At 42.5% G+C, this 25,974-nt stretch overlaps 1 protein-coding gene across 1 annotated transcript; it reads right to left on the reverse strand.

Moving 5' to 3' along the window:
• Window positions 1-11,989: 11,989 nt before the first annotated feature.
• Window positions 11,990-21,211, reverse strand: LOC110501689 (uncharacterized). The gene is made up of 14 exons (XM_036959036.2): window positions 21,067-21,211; window positions 19,672-19,773; window positions 19,243-19,533; window positions 18,636-18,662; window positions 18,462-18,515; window positions 16,659-16,739; window positions 16,396-16,440; window positions 14,986-15,063; window positions 13,820-13,864; window positions 13,596-13,685; window positions 13,311-13,355; window positions 13,103-13,177; window positions 12,709-12,873; window positions 11,990-12,520 (listed from the first exon to the last, which is right to left on the reverse strand). Exons 1-14 carry the CDS (start codon window positions 21,182-21,184, stop codon window positions 12,390-12,392), a joined length of 1,347 nt encoding a protein of 448 aa, XP_036814931.1. The 5' UTR covers window positions 21,185-21,211; the 3' UTR covers window positions 11,990-12,389.
• Between the last annotated feature and the right edge of the window lie 4,763 nt (window positions 21,212-25,974).

Here is a 25,974-nt window from a genome sequence, read left to right on the forward strand (position 1 = left end):
TAACTGGAACATGGTTCCATGTTGCTATTGGAAGCAATGACATCTCTATTTAATGCCTTATACTTTTATCTATTTGCATTGTATTAAGTGCATAGTGACTGACTTGACATTCTCAACCGACTTGAGTGATGAGATCCGAGCAAACAAACATTTAACCCTTATCTGTTAACCATGTTCATTTCAAAGGCTGCTAAAAGTCCCATTCTTACAAAAGCAGAAGACCACAATGAGATTTTATAGGAGATACATTTGTTATTTCATTTCCCCCCTCACCACAAATGTTCAGATCCAACCACTGTCACATCCTTCCTTCTCCAAAAAAAGAACAGGAAATAAAAGACATGTACAGTATGCTAACCACTAACGGTAGTGGGTTCTGTATATTTTGTGTCTGTGACATTTATTACTATTCAACTCATGTAAGTTTTATCAACTATTGTTGCTCTGGCCTCCTGAGTGTTCTACCTTTCACCTCACTTTCTGGGAGGGAGGTCGGGAGTAGTCTCTAATGGTACAACAAAGCCAGCAGTCATTGCTCTCGATTCCAGAGTAGACATCGTCTGAATCAGTAACTGTCCTCGTCCTGTGACTGTCAGGTTCTTTGTGGCTTCACTGGACTTTGATGTCCCTGCTTTGAGCCCCTTTCAAAGGCCCAATCCCCAAAGACACCAGCTTATACAGGCAATTACAATTTATTTTTTAGAGTCTTCTAATGAATTTGACAAATTCTGCCCAAATGTAAAGACATAAGGCCATACTGAATGTTTAAAACCTACAGCATCAAAACAGTGGCTGAAATGCCTTCCCAGTTCCAAAAATGCAATATTTCCACCTTTACATGCTTTCACAGCAAATATTTGGTCAACCTGTAATAGTTCATCACAGGGCATCAGTGCCTCAGTGCATGTTTGGTGGTGGAACTAGTCGTGCTGAGGCAGCTTGTCCACTCCTGTGAGTCTCTATTTTGAGTTTGTACTGTTTTGATTCAGTGTCGTCTCAATGAAGCGATGTGGGAACAATCAGCTGTGACGGCTAGAGACAGGCTCAAGTCCCTGACTTTGAAATGAAAATGTGCGTCTGTAGAGGAGCAGAAGAGATAGGATATAGGAGTCAGCATGTCCTATATTCTCCAACCTCACTGTAAAATGTCCTCTATTAAGCTCAGTGGTGAGTGATACTATAAACAGACACAGCATTGAAAAGGCTGGATGTAAATCCCTAGAGGAAAAAGAACATGAGTAGGAGTTTCTGACATTTATGTGGGACTGTGGAGTGAGCAAAGGAGATGAAAATCACACTGTCCTATAATCTCCAACCTCACTGACATATCTCCTTAAAACCTTCAGCTGGGATTGATACAGTAGCCACAGAGCCCATATTACAAACTCTACAAAAAGATGATTATGCTCTTTTAATCTCACACACAAAAGGTTTGTGTTGTGTGTGAGATGTATCCACCGATGTATCCACTGTGTCCTGGCAGTGTCCATCACTGAGACAGAGCCATAGTGGCTGAGTTATGTCTCTTCTCAGCTCCCATATCTTTAAACTCAGGATCCTGTGAAACAGGCATGTTTCTTAGATGTGTCACATCTCTATTCATGGACCGTATGATTAATGCAGAAACTACACAGGACAGAGAATCCATCACCCAACATGGCCACCCCCAGGGCATCAGAGTGGACAGTGGGAAGCTCTACTGCTATCAGGAGTTTCCCATCATTCTCTCTGGAGTGGGCTAACGTCAGCATCGCTCCTTGACATTCACCACTTTAGTGGCGTCACACAGACAATCCCTCCAGCCACTTAATATTCTAGAAAGAGAGAGAGAGAGAGAGAGAGAGAGAGAGAGATAAGGGAGAGGGACAATGGCAATATCACGAGTAGGCTACAGTAAGATGTGCATTTGTGTATTATGTTGTAAAATCTTAAATACATTTTATTAAAATGCTAAAAAACTACAAAATGGCCAGACTTTGGGGTGTTGAGGAAAACATTAGATCCCTTTGATTTAGGGGAGAGTGGGGTAAATTGAGCCAATTGTTTCTGGGACACCTTACACAAAATTAATAAGTTGACTAAATATTTAGGAAGAGGTCATCATTTCATAGAGTCTGTTAAAGAAGAAACCACTTGGAAAAAGTGGTAAGCAAGTCAGGTCCAAAAAACTGATTTTCACCAAGTCAAATGAATTTATTGTGTTCAAATCAAATCAAATGTATTGGTCACATACACATATTTAGCAGATGTTATTGTGGGTGAAGTGAAATGCTTGTGTTCCTAGCGCCAACAGTGCAGTAGTATCTAACAATTCACAACAATACACAAATCTAAAAGTAAAAGAATGGAATTAAGAAATATATAAATATTACGATGATCAATGTCAGAGTGGCATTGACTAAATACAGTAGAATAGAATACAGTATATACATAAGAGATGTGTAAAGCAGAATGTAGACATTATTAAAGTGACAAGTGTTCCATTATTAAAGTGGCCAGTGATTCCACGTCTATGCATATGGGGCAGCAGCCTCTAAGGTGCAGGGTTGAGTAGCTGGGTCATAGCCGGCTATAGATGGCTATTTAACAGTCTGATGGCCTTGAGATAGAAGCTGTTTTTCAGTCTCTTGGTCCCATGTCTCATTAGTGTTTATGTTGATCAATATTTCGGCTATGATGGCCAATTGTGAACGATGAAATAAATGTCTGATCAATGCATACAATTCTGAACATATTGTCATTTATAATGCAGATGCATCAATATATTGTCCTGTACACTTATTGTACGCTGTTTTCATGTCCATTCCCTCATGTCTAAGCTTCTAAGGTGACTCAGGCTTTACTAATTCCTGTGAAGAAGTGTCTCAGTGAACTGTATTCTGTAATAAGTTACAAAACAATAGAAATGCAGTTGTGTAATTGCTGCTGTTTGTCTGATATCCAACAGTCCATGATCAGCTCTGTTGACCAGGAGAGCACTTTGCAGAACAAATAGGGTTAGGAACACTATTTAGGTTTGGAATGACATGTGGCCTATTGTTTACCTTGTCATCCATGACATGTGGCCCATTGTTTACCTTGTTATCTGGCAACGACCACAAGGGCCTTTCAAAGAGCTGTCAGTCAAGGCGAGCTCATGAATTTGGAAAGAATTCAGACCACTTCACTTTTTCCACATTTTGTTACGTTACAGCCGTATTCTAAAATTGATTAAATCAAAAAAAATCCTCATCAATCTACATACTATGCCCAACAACAACAAAGCAAAAACAGGTTTTTAGAAATTTTTGCAAACTTATTACAAATAGAAAACAGAAATACCTCCTTTTCATAAGTATTCAGACCGTTTGCTATGCGACACAAAATTGACCTCAGGTGCATCCTGTTTCCATTGATCATACTTGAGATGTTTCTACAACTTGATTGGAGTCCCCTGTGGTAAATTCAATTGATTGGACATGATCTGGAAAGGCACACACCTGTCTATATAATGTCCCACAGTTGACAGTGCATGTCTTGGAGGTGACCAAGAACTTGATTGTCACGCTGACAGTTCCAGAGTTCCTCTTTTGAGATTGGAGAACCTTCCAGAAGGACAGCCATCTCTGCAGCACTCCACCAATCAGGCTTTTATGGTAGAGTGGCCAGACGGAAGCCACTCTTCAGTAAAAGGCACATGACAGCCTGCTTGGAGTATGCCAAAGGCACCCAAAGGACTCTCAGAACATGAGAAACAAGATTCTCTGGTCTGATGAAACCAAAATGTACCTCTTTGGCTTGAATGTCAAGCGTCACGTCTGGAGGAATCTGGCACCATCCCTTTGGTGAAGTATGGTGGTGGCAGCATCGTGCTGTGGGGATGTTTTTCAGTGGCAGGGACTGTGAGACTTGTCAGGATCGAGGGAATGATGAACGGAGCAAAGTACAGAGAGATCCTTGATGAAAATGTGCTCCAGAGCGCTCAGGATCTCAGACTGGGGCGAAGGTTTACCTTCCAACAGGACAACAACCCTAAGCACACAGCCAAGACATTGCTGGAGTGGCTTAGGGACAAGTTTCTGAATGTCCTTGAGTGGCCCAGCCAGAGCCCGGACTTGAACCTGATTGAACATCTCTGGAGACACCTGAAAATAGCTGTGCAGCGATGCTCACCATCCAACCTGACAGAGCTTGAGAGGATCTGCAGAGAAGAATGGGATAAACTCTCCCTGAGGTCCTGAGTACTCTGGAGCAGGTTGTCATCAAGGATCTATCTGTATTTAGCTTGGTTCACCTTTCCCTCGATCCTGACTAGTCTCCCAGTCCCTGATGCTGAAAAACATCCCCACAGCAGTTGCCACCACCATGCTTCACCGTAGGGATGGTATTGGCCAGGTGTTGAGCGGTGCCTGGTTTCCTCTAGACGTGACGCTTGGCATTCAGGCCAAAGCATTCAATTTTGTTATCATCAGACCAGAGAATCTTTTTTCTTGAGAATCTTGAGTCTTTTAATCTCTTAAGGGCCTTTTGGCAAACCCTAAGCGGGCTGTCATGTGCCTTTTACTGAGGAGTGGCTTCCATCTGGCCGCTATACCATAAAAACCTGATTGGTGGAGTGCTGCAGAGATGGTTGTCCTTCTGGAAGGCCCTTCTCCACCAATTGCTCAGTTTGGCTTGGCGGATAGATCTAGGAGGAGTCTTGGTGGTTCCAAAGTTCTTCTATTTAAGAATGATGGAGGCCACTGTGCTCTTTGGGACCTTCAATGCTGCATAAATGTTTTGGTACCCTTCCCCAGATCTGTGCCTCATCACAATCCTGTATCGAAACTCAACGGACAGTTCCTTTGGCCTCATGGCTTAGTTTTGTCTCTGACGTGCACTGTCAACTGTGGGATCTTATATAGACAGGTGTGTTTCTTTCCAAATTATGTGCAATCAATTGTATTTACACAGGTTGACTCCAATCCAGTTGTAAAAACATCTTAAGGATGATCAATGGAGACAAGATGCACCTGAGCTCAATTTCGTGTCTCATATCAAAGGGCCTGAATACATTTCTGTTTTTAAGTTTTAATACATTGGAATTTGTTCTCCAAAAACCTGTTTTTGCTTCATCATTATGGGGTATTGTGATGTCATTATGGGGTATTGTGATGTCATTATGGGGTATTGTGATGTCATTATGGGGTATTGTGTTTAGACTGATGAGGAAAAGGTTTTATTTAATCCATTTTAGAATAAGGCTGTAATGTAACAAAATGTGGAAAAAGTTAAGTGGTATGAATACTTTCACTGTACCTCATACCTGGGTTAAGTTGCGCCAAGAGACTGTAATGTTTACATGAATTCTGATTATTTCCAGGGATCCACAACATCATAATATATATGTAGATATAGTGTATTTGTTAGACAGTTCACCATATTGGAGTACACACATCTAGCTACAGTTCCTGTATTCATTTAGGCTTGGCACCACTTACACAGTCGGAGCCAACGCTGCTAAGAGGCCTATTTGGAAAGTCAGGGGAAACAGTCATGGATAATGACACTCCTTGTTACTAAACTCCCGTCCACACAGAGTGCTGTTTGCTTGCCCTTTAACACCTCATCTGACATGCACCGAATACAAATGAGACCATGTCTCCCACGGGGCCACTCTCAAAGGTTAGCGTCTGCACACCGCATGGCAGATGAGGCGTTTTAATGAGCCCATTTTATTAGGTTGGCTGAATCAGACCCCACTCGGCTGTCCAGGTACACAAACAAAAAGACTCAATAGGAGCAACGGTGAGGTTTAATAGATATTAAAGCTGGGTGGTAGGACCACACCTCAGCAATCAGGCACGCTCACATGAGTGGATATATGACTCGTTTCAGGAAACTAGGGGTATGTCGCGGTCACTACTTCACAGGAAACTTTTTTTCAAATTAAAATGTATTTTTTGGCAGAAATGCCTTCTGGAACATGTAAACTTTCATGTGCCTTAATAACAGACTTGTGTACCATCTGTAAATACAAAAGAATTGTTAAATTACAAGCCTAGTTGGTTTAGCCACAGAAAAGACAGCAACCTTCCTAATAGCCATTATTGGCTTAGATAATGAGTGGGCTGGACATGCCGAGAGATGAGTTCGGATTGGTCTGCCGTGTAGCATTCTTCTGTCTATTTGAGCTGGTCAGTATGCGTAGGTAATCCTGTCTAAAGTGACTTTATTTTTTATGTATTGCGTAGTAGAACTGCATAAATGTTGCTCTCCACTTTCTGGAGGAATAGTTTTGAAATCAGTGGAATTAGAATATGATAGCTAAGGAGATGAGGAAAACACCTGTCTCCAGATTACATCTTCAAACTAAGGGCAACCATTACATCCGTGACAGGGAGAAGCGTCCATCCATGATGTATATGGGCAAGAGAGTCTAGCTAGCTACATTTTCAATGATTATGAGGCTCCTTTAGCTCAGAGACAGGGTGAAAATAGGTTGTTTACAAGTAAGCCCTTCAAATATGCAAATATGCACAGAGAAGCATATCTCTGTGCCCATATGAAGGAAGTTAGAGGTAGTTTCTCAAGCCAATACTAACTAGCGTTAGCACAATGACTGGAAGTCTATGGGTGTCTGTAAGCATGCTAGCAATGGCTCGCTAGTTAGAAATGGCTCACGCATCTACCACAACTTACTTCATACTGGACACAGAAACATAAAAATGGTATCCACAAGTTCATCTGACTCTGGGGAAGTAGATAAAGGGCCTCATTGCCAAAATCCCAAAGTATCCATTTAAGCCCATGCAGACTCACCAATGTGACCCATATCCCCCTTTGGTCCCTGTGGTCCTGGCAGCCCAGGGGGTCCTGAACAATTAGTGGCTGCACTGTCTGTATGACACATAGTCAGAGTTACTGTATACACACACACACACACACACACACACACACACACACACACACACACACACACACACACACACACACACACACACACACACACTATCCGCTAAAGAGAATCAAATACATGCACACACCTAACACAGGGGCACTTCAGTACTTTTTAACATCATATAAATTATCTCTGTTTCAACAGATGTAGGATCTTAATTTGAGTCAGTTTGCTACAGCAGGAAAATAATAATAAACAGGAAATGTGAAATATTATTATTAATGGACATTTTGTTAGGGGTTGATACATTTTTCATAAGGGAAAATCGAGTCTGAAATTTCAACGTGGAAATTACAAACTTCAGAAGCCTTTTTAAACCTCAAATACACTACAGGTTTGAAATTTCCTGCATATCAGGAAAGTTTTCCCGCAACAGGTTGATCAAATGAAGATCCTTCATTTGTATGTCATATCTGTCCTAGAGTACAAAAGAGATGACACTTCACCTCAAACTGTACATTTACATGTCACCCACTGGCCCTCTTTGAAACAAACTTGTCCCATGTAAATATAGGATTGCTCAGCACTCTTCCTTAATTTAGCCTAATCTTTGCATATGAGGGCAACATTAGTATCTGAACACGCAATATCTTTGAAAACGTGGTAATACACTATGGTGATCTGTCAGGGGCAGCACCTTTGACAGATAAAGGTGCAAACATTAATTTACTCTGCTCTCCTAGTACTAAGGATGACCAACCTATTTTGATCACTTTCAGACTAATCCAAAAATAGTGTAGACGTGTTGTTTGAACAATTCATAGAAAAGACAAGTATGACAGCAGCTCATTTTGACTCAAGCCTTGTGTAAATGGAAGCAGATCATAGCCTATAAACACTGAGTATTAGAATACATAATAAACATAGACTTATCAGCAACTAATATAATATATTTGATATACCATGATGAAGTAAAGCCATGTTAAGTTCAGTTGATCCATACAATAAGATATATTTCTCCCATGAAGCGTGGCACTGCTTTCCCTGGCTCTATGGCTGGCAGATCTTTTGGCATGTGTGGCATGGCGGGGCCTGTCAGTTTTTGAGTGGTCTTGGCAGAGCCTGTCTCAGGGAGCAGGTCTGACCCTGTCTTCTGTCCGAGGCCCATGGCCAGAGAAAGAGAATGATCGATGATTTGTCGTCTGGACTACGCTGTGTTGCGGTGCGGCAGGGGCGTCCAGCTGGCCTCGATCCACGGACGCCGCCCTGTCACGGAGTGGACACACCGACAGCGTAGCCAACAGCAAACGTCACCCCTCAGCACTCCCCATGCTGACAGCCTATTGTTCAAAAGTTGGGGGAAACTGCCACTTTTATGAAATCGAGGAGGGTTACAGTTTCATTCAGTCTTATAACCAAATACTTCCCCAATTTTTTTGCAAGTGTCCTTTGTCAGTGTTAACTCAGTCATACGATTAGCACATAAATGAAATTATTTTCATTGAAATAATACAGAATGTAAGGCTTTAATGGTTCTTTAATGGCAAACACAAAGAAAGACTTTCCAAACATGCTCAGTGAGAATACTCGAGCAGAACACAATCCTATGGGTATGAAACCAAGTTCCTAAAGGGCACTCAGGGAGAAAGGTGTGAGAATACAGATTTGTGGATCAAATGCTCCGGCATGCAGTGTGCCAAATTGAATGATGATGAGGGCACTTCAGGCACTAAATGGAATAAAAACACAGAAAGAAGCGTCTGGCCTTGGCTGGAGTGGTGCCTGCTCTAGTGAAAAACACTGACACACCATAATAAACAAGGTCAAAAGCTGTCAGGAGAGGTTACCTAAAAACACACCACTATAATAGCCTTTTCTTTTCACTGCTGTTTAGGCAGAGAGTCACGTCAAGGTAGACCAGCAAACAATGGTCTTAAACCTTGACAGGAATTTCTGCTGTTGAATACAGTGTGTCTGATGAGGAACACTGGGAATTTACAGTTGAAGTGGGAAGTTTACATACACTTAGGTTGAAGCCATTAAATCTCGTTTTTCAACCACTCCACAAACTTCTTGTTAACAAACTATAGTTTTGGCAAGTCGGTTAGGGCATCTACTTTGTGCATGACACAAGTAATTTTTCCAACAATTGTTTAAAGACAGATTATTTCACTTATAATTCACTGTATCACAAATCCAGTGGGTTGGAACTTTACATACACTAAGTTGACTGTGCCTTTAAACAGCTTGGAAAATTCCAGAAAATTATGTCATGGCTTTACAAGTTTTTGATAGGCTAATTGACATAATTTGAGTCAATTGGAGGTGTACTTGTGGATGTATTTCAAGGCCTACCTTCAAACTCATTGCCTCTTTGCTTGACATCATGGGAAAATCAAAAGAAATCAGCCAAGATCTCAGAAAAAAATTATTGTAGACCTCCACAAGTCTGGTTCATCCGTGGGAGCAATTTCCAAATGCCTGAAGGTACCACGTTCATCTGTACAAACAATAGTACGCAAGTATAAATACCATGGGACCAGGCAGCCGTCATACCGCTCAGGAAGTATCTATATCCATAGTAAAACGAGTCCTATATCGACATAACCTGAAAGGCCGCTGAGCAAGTAAGAAGCCACTGCTCCAAACCGCCATAAAAAGACAGACTAGGGTTTGCAACTGCACATGGGGACAAAGATCATACTTTTTTGAGAAATGCCCTCTGGTCTGATGAAACAAAAATAGAACTGTTTAGCCATAATGACCATTGTTATGTTTGGAGGAAAAAGGGGAACGCTTGCAAGCCGAAGAACACCATCCCAACCGTGAAGCGCGGGGGTGGAAGCATCATGATGTGGGGGTGCTTTGCTGCAGGAGGGACTGCTGCACTTCACAAAATAGATGGCATCATGAGGTAGGAAAATTATGTGGATATATTGAAGCAACATCTCAAGACATCAGTCAGGAAGTTAAAGCTTGGTCGCAAATGGGCCTTCCAAATGGACAATGACCCCAAGCATACTTCCAAAGTTGTGGCAAAATGGCTTTAAGGACAACAAAGTCAAGGTATTGGAGTGGCCATCACAAAGCCCTGACCTCAAGAAAAAGCCATATCGCTGTCCGGCGTCTGTGTTCTTTTGCCCAACTTAATCTTTAATTTTTATTGGCCAGTCTGATATATGGCTTTTTCTTTGCAACTCTGCCTAGAAGGCCAGCATCCCGGAGTCGCCTCTTCACTGTTGATGTTGAGACTGGTGTTTTGCAGGTACTATTTAATGAAGCTGCCAGTTGAGGACTTGTGAAGCGTCTGTTTCTCAAACTAGACACTCTAATGTACTTGTCCTCTTGCTCAGTTGTGCACCGGGGCCTCCCACTCTTTATATTCTGGTTATTGCCAGGTTGCGCTGTTCTGTGAAGGGAGTAGTAGACAGCGTTGTACAAGATCTTCAGGTTCTTGGCAATTTCTTGCATGGAATAGCCTTCATTTCTTAGAACAAGAAAAGCATGACGAGTTTCAGAAGAAAGGTCGTCGTTTCTGGCCATTTTGAGCCTGTAATCGAACCCACAAATGCTGATGCTCCGGATACTCAACTAGTCCAAAGAAAGCCATGTGTATTGCTTTTTTAATCAGGACAACAGTTTTCAGTTGTGCTAACATAACTGCAAAAGGGTTTTCTAATGATCAATTAGCCTTTTAAATTATAAACTTGGATTAGCTAACACAACGTTGCATTGGAACACAGGAGTGATGGTTGCTGATAATGGGCCTCTGTAGATATTCCATAAAAAAATAGTATTTTACAACATTAACAATATCTACACTGTATTTCTGATCAATTTGATGTTATTTTAATAGACAAAAAATGTACTTTTCTTTCAAAAACAAGGACATTTCTAAGTGACCCCAAACTTTTGAATGGTCTTGTATGTGATGTGTCTGCATATTTCTCTTCCATTAGCACATATTGAGACATCTCTATACAGTAGGGCCATGGTAGTAATAGGCAGTAATGTGTTATGAATATTTGTCTAAACGTCTGTGCTGCTCATAGTCTCTGACTGCTCTGAGGTGGCTGAGTTCACACAGGTCAGGAGGACAGGGAGGTCACGCTCATTACCCTTTCTGTCACTGCCCGCCCCCCTCCTCTTTCCCTCTCTCCCTTCCTTCCTCCCTCCCTCCGCTCCTATCATTTATTTATCTGCGCCAGACCTCAAATACATTCGGTGGTTCAGGGGTCAGGGAACGGGCCGGGGCGACCCCGGTTTCGACTGGCTAATGAACGAGGGAGACAGACCCCCTCATGTTTATTTCCCAGCTTTGCTGAGAGCAGGAGTCCCGGGAGAGACAGAGACAAGGCTGCTGAATGATAATCAGCACTTTGTGTTTTAATATGCCTGGTCCCCCGGCATATGGATGGAGAGATGGAAGGATGAGGAGAGAAGCGAGCCACTTATAGGAGGGATGATGGTGGTGCCTAAGGAAGTGACTCAGGTTCGCGTCCCCTGAAAGGGAATGGTCGTAGACGAATGAGCTGTGAATCAAATGCTCTGTCGCTCCCCTGAAAGCAGGTGGCTGTTTCTGTCTTACACTAAGAGCACCTCATTCTACAATACAGACCATTTCATTTTCACAAGACATTGCTTAACTGGGCAGCAAAGGAAAGTGTTGGCATATGTTGAATGTGAAACATTTAGTTTCACACTGAATACTTTCTTATTGCAAAGTGAAAAGCCCTATGTCACAAACTATTAGCCATTTTCTAGATCACGGGACCCAAATGTGCTTGGATACATTTATTTAATCATTTGGACACCAGCCCGAGATAATATTTACACTCAAGTTATTTTGGTCCCTTAACTTCACTTCATCTAATGTAACATGACTGACTGGCTGTGTCATATAGAAGTGTTGACCCCAATTCTGTATGTCTGTCAGGAAGGAGGTGCTTGTCCTTCAGACGGACCTTTAACCATGCTTGCCTAAGCAGAATGATGTCTTGGTGTGTTTTTGTGTATGTGTGTGTGTATGTGTAGGAGGGTGATGGTGAGTGGGTGGAGATTTGGGATCAAGAGGCGAAAGTAGATGTCACACAGCATTTCACAACATTTAAACAAACAGCATCTGACTCATTTTGTCTGATTTTTCACTGTTTTACTTCAAACTGATGAAACTGGTTTACAAAATGCCATTCAGTTTTTATCTGTATAAACTTTCATCCAGGGTACTATTATATTATTATAAGTTAGCTTCATGTTAGTTAAATGCCATGTTTATTGAAATGCCTATAAATGTTGTTTTCTGTATAAACTTTCATCCAGGGTACTATTATATCATTATAAGTTAGCTTCATGTTAGTTAAATGCCATGTTTATTGAAATGCCTATAAATGTTGTTTTAATAAGATGAGACAAAGTAGATGCATCAAGTGTGTGTGTGTGTGTGTGTGTGTGTCTCTCTCTCTCTCTATGCATCTCTCCTCCAGTCTTTTTGATGGAGTCCAGGAGTCTCTCTTTTGGATCCAGGACACACTCACACACACTGCACCCCAGCGTCCTCATTGTGTTGACAATTGTTGATGCCCATGCCGTTGTGGGGGCAGTCAAACACACTGGCCTCTGTGCCTGTGCAGCGCAGGTCATCAAACCAGATCTTACCCACTCCTAAAAGAATCACAACAGAATCCACAGGCCAAGTCCAGGAGATTCAACAATGAACAATGAGCAATTCATGAATATATATAGAGTAAAACAAAACTCAACCAGGAAAGGTCCTCTATACATCCTCAGTAGGAACAAACAGACCAAACCAAATGGAAGAACTATGGAAGTGATAAGGTTCTTGGACTCACCGGGGCTTGCCGTGAAGACTGCAGAGGCTCTTTGGTACCCCAGCGTCTTGCAGAGCACCGTCCCATCCACTGTGTCGAAGCTGTCGTCACACACTGTACCCCACTGCCCCAACCACATCACCTCCACTCTCCCACGAGCACCTCCACCAACAATACGCACATTCACTGTCACCAGAGAGAGAGACATTTGAAAATACCTTATACATGCAAATTATTGAAAATGAACTGTACTGTATTCCAGGCCCATAGTCCAATGATTATTCACATGAATATTCAGTTAAATGAATACGTATCATATTTACATACAGTATCTATTTTACGTAAACAAATGCACACCTGCACATATATGTGTGTGTGTGTGTGTGTGTGTGGCTCCATAGGTCCACACACTTACCTGGTCCAGCTGCTCTTTCACCCTTTTCTCCACGTGGACCTTGACTTCCAGGACTTCCCTGCAACCCTGGAAGACCTAGGACATGCAGAAGTTAAAATTAAACACACACACACTCACACGCAATCCCGCACGGATGCACAAACACACAAATTAAACACACTCACACGCCATCACGCATGCACGCACACACACACACAGACGCACACACCAGCAAGTCCTCTTGTTCCATTAACACCAGCAGGTCCTCTTGGTCCTGCGGAAGAAGAACAAGAGCTACAAATTTGTACAAAAAGTCATACATGACACTTCATATGATTATAATAGCACCTAACGTTAGGAGAATATAATAAAGATGGGAAAATGTAGACAATCTACATAACCTGTCGTTCTTGTAATCAGTCATTTGAAGGAGGGGATTTTACTCTATCACGCCCCTGCTTGCTTCAGCACAAATTATGAGGCTCCTATAGCTCAGAGACAGGGTGAAATTCACCTTCAGGTCCTATGGGTCCAGGCTCTCCTGTCAGCCCTGTGTTACCCTTCAGACCACGGGCCCCTTTTACTCCATCACGCCCCTGAACTCCTGGAAGATTCACAGCACACTATGTCACACTCGCTCTACAATGTGGAGGCTATACAGTACAGTAAAGACGCTAACATGTAAAGGCAACCTCAAGCTTGGCCTCATGAAACAGTTAAACATCAACAGTTATTTACCAGTGTCCCCTTTGGTTCCGTTCTGGCCTGATATCCCTGGTAAACCTGTGAAGAGGTTGGAAGGTAAAGGTTAGAGGTGGTAAACCTGTGAAGAGGTTGGAAGGTAAAGGTTAGAGGTGGTAAACCTGTGAAGAGGTTGGAAGGTAAAGGTTAGAGGTGGTAAACCTGTGAAGAGGTTGGAAGGTAAAGGTTAGAGGTGGTAAACCTGTGAAGAGGTTGGAAGGTAAAGGTTAGAGGTGGTAAACCTGTGAAGAGGTTGGAAGGTAAAGGTTAGAGGTGGTAAACCTGTGAAGAGGTTGGAAGGTAAAGGTTAGAGGTGGTAAACCTGTGAAGAGGTTGGAAGGTAAAGGTTATAGGTGGTAAACCTGTGAAGAGGTTGGAAGGTAAAGGTTAGAGGTGGTAAACCTGTGAAGAGGTTGGAAGGTAAAGGTTAGAGGTGGTAAACCTGTGAAGAGGTTGGAAGGTAAAGGTTAGAGGTGGTAAACCTGTGAAGAGGTTGGAAGGTAAAGGTTAGAGGTGGTAAACCTGTGAAGAGGTTGGAAGGTAAAGGTTAGAGGTGGTAAACCTGTGAAGAGGTTGGAAGGTAAAGGTTAGAGGTGGTAAACCTGTGAAGAGGTTGGAAGGTAAAGGTTAGAGGTGGTAAACCTGTGAAGAGGTTGGAAGGTAAAGGTTAGAGGTGGTAAACCTGTGAAGAGGTTGGAAGGTAAAGGTTAGAGGTGGTAAACCTGTGAAGAGGTTGGAAGGTAAAGGTTAGAGGTGGCAACAAGAGTAAAGAGTAGACCAGGTTCAGTTTGTTGTTGAATAGTAAAAAATAGGTTGTTTAGAAGTAAGCACTTCAAATATGCAAATATGCACAGAGAAGTATATCTCTGTGTACAGTACGAAGGAAGTTAGAGTTAGTTTTGCGAGCCAATGATAACTAGCATTTGCACAATGACAGAAAATCTATGGGTATCTGCTAGCATGCTATTCCAGCCATTGTGATAGACTTCCAGTCATTGCACTAACGCTAGTTAGCAATGGCTCACGCATCTACCACAACTTACTTCATACTGGACACAGAGACATAAAAATGGTATCCACAAGTTCATCTGACTCTGGGGAAGTAGATAAAGGGCCTCATTGCCAAAATCCCGAAGTATCCATTTAAGCCCATCCAGACTCACCAATGTGTCCCATATCCCCCTTTGGTCCCTGTGGTCCTGGCAGCCCAGGGGGTCCTGAACAATTAGTGGCTGCACTGTCTGTATGACACATAGTCAGAGTTACTGTATATATATATATACACACACACACACACACACACACACACACACACACACACACACACACACACACACACACACACACACACACACACACAAACAGACTATCCACTAAAGATAATCAAATACATGCACATTAAAACACTTAACACAGGGGAACTTCAACCCTTTTATACATCATATACATTTTCTCCGGCACCATAGCAGTGGCTACTTGTTGTGAAGTGGCTATGTTAAGAAAAATGTACTGTATTTGTGCTGAAGAAAGCAGAACTCCAAACTACCTTTGTTTAAAGAATGCATTCACTCAGCACTTCTAATTTCAATTCAGAGGACATAAAATGGACAGATTTCACAATAACGATCTGCTGATATGGTTTCCGTATTAATGTGACAACAGGAACAGAAACTGAGAAGGCTGAAATGGAAATGGAACTACTGGATGAAAAGATCACAAGTTCATTTGAGCAAGTCATGATGACATCATATTTATGATAACTCATAATATAGGATAATATAAAAGATACATTTAGTGGGGAATATTTATATTTATGACTGTTAACCCCAAAAGTGGAGTTTGAGTCTATTGTCAGGAGTCAATCTCCTACCTATTCAAGGGCGGAAGGGAATAGATCCTTGCTCACCAGGCTGTTAAGACTATTAATAACAGTGATCGTGATTAAGTAAAAATATAAATTTTCTTTCATGGAGAGAAAGAATAGTATCTGCCTGTGCAGCAGCAGCAGTAGCTTTAACCATCTAACCTACACTTTTTAAAATGCATTAATGTCACCCCTCGAAAGCTTTTGAAGAGTCAGGGCTAGTTTTTCAGCTATAAAAAAAAAGCAAAGTCCTGGAGCAAGTTCAGCCAATCAAATATGAATCAAGAGCATATTTATTTTGATTGGGCTGTGGGACATCAAGTGCACGACACACATTTACTCTGTGACAGATGGGGTGAGAGCGGGGGAAAGAGGCGGAGTCAGAAGGAAAATGGGGGAATATTCAGTATTCCTGACACAATTAGCCTACTCCACCTGCAGACCCGGGCCCTGTGAAAATGTCAATAATTAATCTAGCCTCTGAATGTCTCTTAGACTAAAAGAGCTCACCAATACCACAGTACTTCAACCAAACTATGGTGAAATATTCCCAGCCTATCCACTAGGGAGCTGTATAAAGTTAGTGTTGATGCATGGGTAATTGTTGTGGTAAACAGTTAACTTATCCACCATGTTCTCCACAACTCTACTGCTTCTATACCATGTTAGTACTACTGGACTGGTTCTATGTTAGTAATAATGGACTTACCGGGTGCACCAGCTGGTCCTTGTGGTCCAGTGGCACCATCTTCACCTGAAACATTGACATGTTATAGAGTTGAGGTACTGAATGGAGATCAATAGTGATATAACCACAAGTGAACTCTGTGTGAGCCGGTGGATATGAGCATTAAGAACCACAGACTACTAAATGCATTGTTATGACATAAAAGATCAGTAATAATGTCACATTTCCTATTGGGGTTTAGATTGAGGTTAAGCTTTGATATCAGTAGGAGTAAGGTGAATCACCTTTGGGTCCTGGTTCCCCTGGTTTTCCCTTGGCACCAGTCTGGCCATCAACTCCAGGGTCTCCTTTTTGTCCTGTCTCACCTGGAACACACATTAACCCTCTCACTATCTACTGTCTCACCTGGAACACAGTAACCCTTTCAGTATCTACTGTCTCACCTGGAACACAGTAACCATCTCACTATCTACTGTCTCACCTGGAACACACTGTAACCCTCTCACTATCTACTGTCTCACCTGGAACACAGTAACCCTCTCACTATCTACTGTCTCACCTGGAACACACAGTAACCCTCTCACTATCTACTGTCTCATCTGGAACACACATTAACCCTCTCGCTATCTACGGTCTCACCTGGAACACACAGTAACCCTCTCACTATCTACTGTCTCACCTGGAACACACAGTAACCCTCTCACTATCTACTGTCTCACCTGGAACACAGTAACCCTCTCACTATCTACTGTCTCACGTGGAACACAGTAACCCTCTCACTATCTACTGTCTCACGTGGAACACAGTAACCCTCTCACTATCTACTGTCTCACCTGGAACACAGTAACCGTGTCACTATCTACTGTCTCCCCTGGAACACAGTAATCCTCTCACTATCTACTGTCTCACCTGGAACACAGTAACCCTCTCACTATCTACTGTCTCACGTGGAACACAGTAACCCTCTCACTATCTACTGTCTCACCTGGAACACAGTAACCCTCTCACTATCTACTGTCTCACCTGGAACACAGTAACCCTCTCACTATCTACTGTCTCACCTGGAACACACAGTAACCCTCTCACTATCTACTGTCTCACCTGGAACACAGTAACCCTCTCACTATCTACTGTCTCACCTGGAACACACAGTAACCCTCTCACTATCTACTGTTTCACCTCGAACACACAGTAACCCTCTTACTATCTACGGTCTCACCTGGAACACACAGTAACCCTCTCACTATCTACTGTCTCACCTGGAACACACAGTAACCCTCTCACTATCTACTGTCTCACCTGGAACACAGTAACCCTCTCACTATCTACTGTCTCACGTGGAACACAGTAACCCTCTCACTATCTACTGTCTCACCTGGAACACAGTAACCCTCTCACTATCTACTGTCTCACCTGGAACACAGTAACCTTTTCACTATCTACTTACATACAAAAGCAAACCTTAAATGTTACTGAGTGAATTACGAATGACATCAAATCAGCTTTACATAGAACGGTCACAGATCACTTGACAGAGAAAGGTCTGTATTAAACATTATTGATATTGAGTTTTCTTTGATGAATTATGTTATTGTGAAAAATACAATCATTGCCTCGAAAAAAGGCACTTATCCATGTTAGCTGACTGAAACTGTCTGCCTGCTTACTAAACGGGAGTAGTTAGCATCCACTCTATAGTGTGATGAAGGATGGCATTTTGGTAGGACAACCTATTGGAAAACGCCTGACTCAGACTCTAATGATAATATGTTAGCTTGTGTGAAAGTCCATCCCTGATTGAGACTTCATACAGGGGTAAATGCATTGACTAAGCAGTGGGTTATTATGAAATGGAGAGGCAGGCAGATCATTCCTCCTTCACTTTCTCTGATCCTGACTGGAGATGACAGGTCATCAGTTCATCATTACTGGACAGATGAGAAGCTAAATGCTAATGCTACATATTTCCTCTCCTACAACCCTCCAATGTGTGGTAGAGTTAGATTGGTGCTGAGCTAACATTGGTTGTTGCATTGACACGGTGATGCCACTACAATGGAGCAATGTAGCGCTTTAGGTGGACTCACCTGTGTCTCCCTTCTCCCCCCTCACACCAGTTGCCCCCCTCGCACCAGGTGGACCTAGGGAAATCATAGCATCAAATGACATGGGAATTACAAGCTTGTGGTGTAAGGGGCATTGATAGCTCTCTTACTCTCTTCTGTGGTTGTTGATTTTGCACAAAGGATAAGGGGACTTACCAATAGGTCCCTGTGGGCCTGGTGAAGCTGCAGTGCAAAAATAACCTGCATTATTACACCAGATAGATACACTCTTGTATTTTTATTTTTATTTTGAATTTTACCCCCTTTTCTCCCCAATTTCGTGATATCAAATTGTTGGTAGTTACTATCTTGTCTCATCGCTACAACTCCCGTACGGGCTCGGGAGAGACGAAGGTCGCAAGCCATGCGTCCTCCGAAACACAACCCAACCAAGCCGCACTGCTTCTTAACACAGTGCGCATCCAACCCGGAAGCCAGCCGCACCAATGTGTCGGAGGAAACACCGTGCACCTGGCGACCTGGTTAGCACGCCCGCCACAGGAGTCGCTGGTGCGCGATGAGACAAGGACATCTCTACCGGCCAAGCCCTCCCTAATCCGGACGACGCTAGGCCAATTGTGCGTCGCCCCATGGACCTCCCGGTCGCGGCCGGCTGCGACAGAGCCTGACACTCTTGTATTTTATACTTTGCAAAGCATAATGACAAAATATGTGTGTATACCTACGTCCATGTGTAACCATATTTTATATAAAACGTCAAATATATCAACCTGGACATCCTGCCATTTCTTACAGTAGCTACCTTTGAGGAATCTGAGTGTTTTCACTGTGTCCTGAAGGAGAGTGGTGCTGGCATTGACCACACCCAGGTCTGTCCTCAGCTGGCCCAGCTGTCCATCCTCTCCACATAGGCTGCTGACCTGGGTCTGTAACCTCCCCAGGTCTCCTCTGAGAGAGTTGGACTCCAGGCTGGTGTTTCTGGCCAGTGTACGGAGGTCCTCCTCCTGGTTCATCCCCAGGGGGATGTGGATGTCGGTCAGCATCGTTGTCCTGGAGCCAGAGGAGGAGAAACAACTAGACTCCATCGAAAAGACTGGGAGAGAGGTGCACAGAGACATACAAATAGTGTCACTAATACAGTTCAGGATATAATGGGAAATCTAGTTTCTCCTTTACATTAGACAAATGTGCTTGAACCATTTTAGACATAAAACCAACCAATGGTTGGTACCTTTGTAAAGGAGGAAGATATTCAGTGCAGTCAGAAGGACGAGGTAAACGGCAATAACATTCAGACATCGCTGTGCTCCTCTGGCCTTGGCTGGTTTTAGATCTGAAACATGTTGACATGAACACAAACAACATTTATGCTACATTCCAAATGGGCCACTACCACCTACTCCCCTACGCACATGTCCAAGTCAAGCAGTGGGTTACTCTGGTAGAACGAGCTGATGTGATCCTCTCCTCTTTCTACTGATGTCTCCATGTTACTCCAAAGTGACAGACAACACCCCTGAGATCCTCATCAAGACCCTCTTATAACAACGCATCATTACGTAAAAAACATAAAACCCACCCATTTGACACATAGTGGAAGTCATCTGATTTGGGGCTGAGGTTGCAAAAATGAGCTATATTGACAATGTTAACAGCAATCTGTAGAAAAAGGGAAGTAGCATGGGGTACATATGTTTGGATTATCCTGACACGAAATTCTACATATCCTGCTAAGAATGTCTGTTCCATTGCCTTTCACAGGAAGTACTGTTTCTCGAGAAGTATACCAAAAGTATACAAAAACGTTATCTTTCATTGAAAACTGCTACACAAAAGCATACAATCAATCGTATTGCTTAAACCTATCCAATTCTTGTTCTGGCAAGGGGTAGGGATTACAGGTAGGGATTTAGAATTCAGATAAATGCATTCCTTGGAATATGGAGAAATGATCTCAACAAATCCACAGACATGGCTGCTCTCTTCTGGCCATTTCTCTATTTCTGCCTCAGTGCAGAAAGTCAGGCTGTTGAGCTTGGTTAATAGCACTCATCTACTGTAGGTTGCCACAGCAGGTGCGTCTGGCCAACGAATATAAAGTTAGAACTCAGTGCTGTCATCGGTCTCTGCACATGGCAAAATCTCTTTGGCTAGACTGGTTATTTTTTGCAGTGCACAGACAGTACTTCTACTTCTGTTTCATTCTCCACCAGCACTTTCAAATTGAGTGTACCATAGCAATCTTATCCCTCCCAGTTATGTTCTCACAAGGATTATCTCCCTTAAGAGTTTGAATGTAGTTACAATAAATTACCATGCACTGTATTGAAGATCTTCCAAGCCACTTTATAATGTAATAATATAATACATCCAGACAGTTTTATCCAAAGCCTCATGCTCTACCAACTGAGCTACCACGGATCACACTTTGCACCAATTCAAAGTGAATTGGGTAAAGAACATACTTTGAAATAAGAAAGGCCACATAGGCCCCTAGCACCAGGGGTGGAATATAAGAAAAATCACACAAATAGCTCACTACTGTTGAATCACCAGGCCTTTGGCGCAAGAAGAACTTAGGTGTTAAAATGTTGCCCCTGTGACCCCCAGGTCCACCCCTGCTTACCGCTGCTCTGGAAGGTGTACATGTCCGTCCTGCTCAGTTTCATGTCCAAGTCAAGCAGTGGGTTACTCTGGTAGAACGAGCTGATGTGATCCTCTCCTCTTTCTACTGATGTCTCCATGTTACTCCAAAGTGACAGACAACACCCCTGAGATCCTCATCAAGACCCTCTTATAACAACGCATCATTATGTAAAAAAACATAAAACCCACCCATTTGACACATAGTGGAAGTCATCTGATTTGGGGCTGAGGTTGCAAAAATGAGCTATATTGACAGTGTTAACAGCAATCTGTAGAAAAAGGGAAGCAGCATGGGGTACATATGTTTGGATTATCCTGACACGAAACTCTACATATCCTGCTAAGAATGTCTGTTCCATTGCCTTTCACAGGAAGTACTGTTTCTCGAGAAATACGAAAAGTATACAAAAACATTATCTTTTATTGAGAACTGCTACACAAAAGCATATAAGCAACGAAAACAACATTACATTACATTACATTACATCTCTCTCTCTCTCTCTCTCTCTCTCTCTCGCTCTCTCCCTCTCTCTCTCTCGCTCTCTCCCTGGTGGGGATCTCAGTGGGTCAAAGGTTATATAGGTTACTGTTGCCTTCTCTCTCCATCTCTACTCTTACTCCTTCCTTCTCCTTTCTTCCTGCAACTGTTTTGTTGTCTCTCTCATTCCCCCCCCCCCTCTCTTCTTCTCTATCCCTCTATCTTAGATGTGAAATCCCAACTGAGAGGACAGCACTGAACAGGCTCATCTGATTTTTGATTGCATCCTGCCACCTTGTGGTCATTGGACAGAAGGCAATCTAAGGAACGAAAACACTTCCCTGCCCTAATGTGCATTTAATGTGGCTTGCACTGCAGTTGATTGGATTAGATGAGGGAAATGTTGCTCTATCTCAATTGCCTAAATCTGTCCTCTCCTTGGCCAGGTTCCACAGCTAAAGCAATGTAATGCAACAACCAATGTTTGCGTACCAGGTCATTGACTGTGTCATAAACTGACAAATTGCTATAACATATGATGTGGTTCGCTGATACTTAAAATACCTACCCAGGCTTTGGAAGATGTGTCAGCAACGTCTAAGCTCTGGAACGGGGCCTTTGTCTCCACCCCTTCATCTGCACTGATCAGTGCTTTGAAGGAAAAGAGGAGAGGATAAGTAGCCTCATAGCTGTTGATATCCACTCTCACAGCAGAGATCCCTAATGATAACCGGAACTGTGGAAAGAGGTTCTCTGCATCAGAAACACAAAAACAACCAAGTACATCCACAAGGGTGAGAAATGTTAAACCAAGGGTATAGCCTACCAGCTTACTCAGGAGAGAGACCTCACCACAGCACTCTGTATGATACACATTTCTTAGGATTATGTTCTTAAAAGACAGCAAAAAGCCCATTCTGATGGGAATAGGGCTCCCATAAAACCTTATCTTTATCAGGTGTTTGAGAAGAGATTCACTAGATCAGGCACCTTGACAAATCACGAGAGAAACCATTGCTCAGAGTGTGAAGAGCAAATCTATCAGCCATGGCACCTGAAACAACACCAGCACACTCAAACAGAAGGAGGGAACCCCTTAACTTATTCTCATTATGGAAAGATCTTCACTGAATCAAAAGCCCTAGGATAACCCCAGAAATTACATAGCCAACATAAACTGTATCATTGCTCTGACTTTGTGAGCATGTGTGGCCTACCATTTTGAGGCTGAGCCAATGTTGCTCCTAGACCTTTCCGCAGCTCTAGCATGGCAGAAATTTCACAAACTGACTTGTTGGAAAGGTGGCATCCTATGACGGTGCCACGTTGAAAGTCACTGAGCTCTTCAAGTTTTATTCACAGTACATTTGTGTTAGACTAGCTGTGTTTCTGTCAGGTTTCTGTACTGCACATATGATGGTAGAGTGTGCAAAGCAAATGTGCACCCGTTTGATACAAATCATCATATCATTCTGCCAGGTAGGCCAACTTTGCAGTCAACATTTAATTGGGAAGGTTTTGGGGGGAAATTACTTCCAACATGTAATGAGAATTTTATAGAGCCAATAGACTATATAGCTTACCTTTACAGGTGTTAACTTCAGGCTGACTACCTGCGTCTATTGTGTTGCAATGTCCCATAATTGTCCAAATCAACTTGAATATCGACTAAATTAGTTTTGCAGGGACACAATTAGAAAGGAAGGCTACAGCTACATGTTTTCCTTGTACTGTTTGCAATTGACATATTATCATTTTAATTCCCATTATTCTATTAATTAAGGAATAATGCCCTCAGAGGCCAGTGTTTGGAGGCTGGCAAACAGTGCCAATATATCCTCCAAACATCAGCTTCTCGGGCAGTATCACTTAATTCATAGAATCATGGGAATCAAAATCATATTTTGTGATTTGCCAACAGTTACCAATATATTCAAATAATGATTGACATATTTTAATTACAAACATTATTTTGATGAATGTACTCATACTATTTCATCATTCCACAAGATATAGTCCCTACACAAATCTAGGGTTGCTGTACTTTGGAATATAAGCATTAAGACACATGAAATACCCAAACATACGTTAAACAACCACACCACAGTACAATACTATAATGCATTTAAAATAGCCACACTCTATACAATATTACTTTATCCTACAATATAATATCAGACACATTCTGTATATCCCACCTGGTGATAATGGGCTGCGTCAGCCAAACCCAGATCCCCCGCCTAAACACTGGCACAGGATCTGGTCTGACCAGTCGAAAGACCACTGTTGCAAAACATCAGAACGAACGCAGCCACTGACTCACTTCAATATCTAATAGAAAATCATACACCCAACAAGACAAACAGAGCGCTAGTGGGCAAAAAAAATATCATTTTTTTTAAAACAACAACAAAAATAGGGGGTTAACTAAAGCTTGATAGGCTACACATCATAATAATCTGTTCTGAAAAGGGGTCAGAGAAAGGGGGTAGTAGAGCTTCTCTAACGTTTTTCAATGTGATATACAAAAAAAAAGTATTTAGTCAGCCACCAATTGTGCAAGTTCTGCCACTTAAAAAGATGAGAGAGGCCTGTAATTTTCATCATAGGTTCACTTCAACTATGACAGACAAAAAAAAAAATTAAATCCAGAAAATCACATTGTAGGATTTTTTATGAACTTATTTGCAAATTATGGTGGAAAATATGTATTTGGTCAATAACAAACGTTTATCTCAATACTTTGTTATATACCCTTTGTTGGCAATGACAGAGGTCAAACATTTTCTGTAAGTCTTCACAAGGTTTTCACACACTGTTGCTGGTATTTTGGCCCATTCCTCCATGCAGATCTCCTCTAGAGCAGTGATGTTTTGGGGCTGTTGCTGGGCAACACTGACTTTCAACTCCCTCCAAAGATTTTCTATGGGGTTGAGATCTGGAGACTGGCTAGGCCACTCCAGGACCTTGAAATGCTTCTTACGAAGCCACTCCTTCGTTGCCCGGGCGGTGTGTTTGGGATCATTGTCATGCTGAAAGACCCAGCCACATTTAATCTTCAATGCCCTTGCTGATGGAAGGAGGTTTTCACTCAAAATCTCAGAAAAACAGACCCAAAGCATGATGTTTCCACCCCCATGTTTCACAGTAGGTATGGTGTTCTTTGGATGCAACTCAGCATTCTTTGTCCTCCAAACACGACGAGTTGAGTTTTTACCAAAAAGTTATATTTTGGTTTCATCTGACCATATGACATTCTCCCAATCTTCTTCTGGATCATCCAAATGCTCTCTAGCAAACTTCAGACGGGCCTGGACACGTCTGGCACTGCAGGATTTGAGTCCCTGGCGGCGTAGTGTGTTACTGATGGTAGGCTTTGTTACTTTGGTCCCAGCTCTCTGCAGGTCATTCACTAGGTCCCCCCGTCTGGGATTTTTGCTCACCGTTCTTGTGATCATTTTGACCCCACGGGGTGAGATCTTGCGTGGAGCCCCAGATCAAGGGAGATTATCAGTGGTCTTGTATGTCTTCCATTTCCTAATAATTGCTCCCACAGTTGATTTCTTCAAACCAAGCTGCTTACCTTTTGCAGATTCAGTCTTCCCAGCCTGGTGCCTGGTCTTGGTCTTGGCCATAGTGGAGTTTGGAGTGTGACTGTTTGAGATTGTGGACAGGTGTCTTTTATACTGATAACAAGTTCAAACAGGTGCCATTAATACAGATAACGAGTGGAGGACAGAGGAGCCTCTTAAAGAAGAAGTTACAGGTCTGTGAGAGCCAGAAATCTTGCTTGTTTGTAGGTGACCAAATACTTATTTTCCACTTTCATTTTGTCTGTCATAGTTGAAGTGTACCTATGATGAAATTACAGGCCTCTCTCATCTTTTTAAGTGGGAGAACTTGCACAATTGGTGGCTGACTAAATACTTTTTTGCCCCACTGTAAGTACTGTATTTTTCCCACTTCCCAAAGAAAAGTGTCCCTCTTTGTATTAGTCGAAAATATAATCTGTCAAGCTGCTACCCTGCTAAGTAAGAGGTGCCATTCTCCTAAAGTGGGAGTGTGAGCTGACTTCCATTGTTGAATTAGTAACCTTCTACCTAACACCCCTGCAGGTTGGACCCAGTCCTAGTCTGAGGTGGAAAGGTCCTCAGTAGAGGAGGGGTCTCCCAGCATTTATAGCCAAGGACAAAATGGGACCTGGAACCCTACAACCTTCAATGCTTTCATGTACCTGTGACCAGAACTCTTGAGCTGAGGGACATGTACAGGTGGGCCCTCTGCAAGACATCTCCAGCAGTCAGCGTTGTCTTTTAACTTGGCCCAGCGGAGCTGGGAGGGTGTCCAGTATATTCTGTTGATGACCTTAAAGGGAATGAGTCTGGTTCGAATTTCCTTTAACGTTTTCCT

This window comes from Oncorhynchus mykiss, chromosome 22, assembly GCF_057628025.1.
Source record: "Oncorhynchus mykiss isolate SJ-2025 chromosome 22, ASM5762802v1, whole genome shotgun sequence".
In the NCBI taxonomy this organism is placed as follows: domain Eukaryota; kingdom Metazoa; phylum Chordata; class Actinopteri; order Salmoniformes; family Salmonidae; genus Oncorhynchus; species Oncorhynchus mykiss.

Coding starts and splice junctions, on each gene's coding strand:
- LOC110501689 (XM_036959036.2), bottom strand. CDS start 21,184: ATGGAGACATCAGTAGAAAGAGGAGAGGATCACATCAGCTCGTTCTAC. Junction 19,774..21,066: donor GTACACCTTCCAGAGCAGCG/GTAAGCAGGGGT, acceptor AACATGTTTCAG/ATCTAAAACCAGCCAAGGCC. Junction 12,874..13,102: donor TGAAAGAGCAGCTGGACCAG/GTAAGTGTGTGG, acceptor CTCTGGTGACAG/TGAATGTGCGTATTGTTGGT.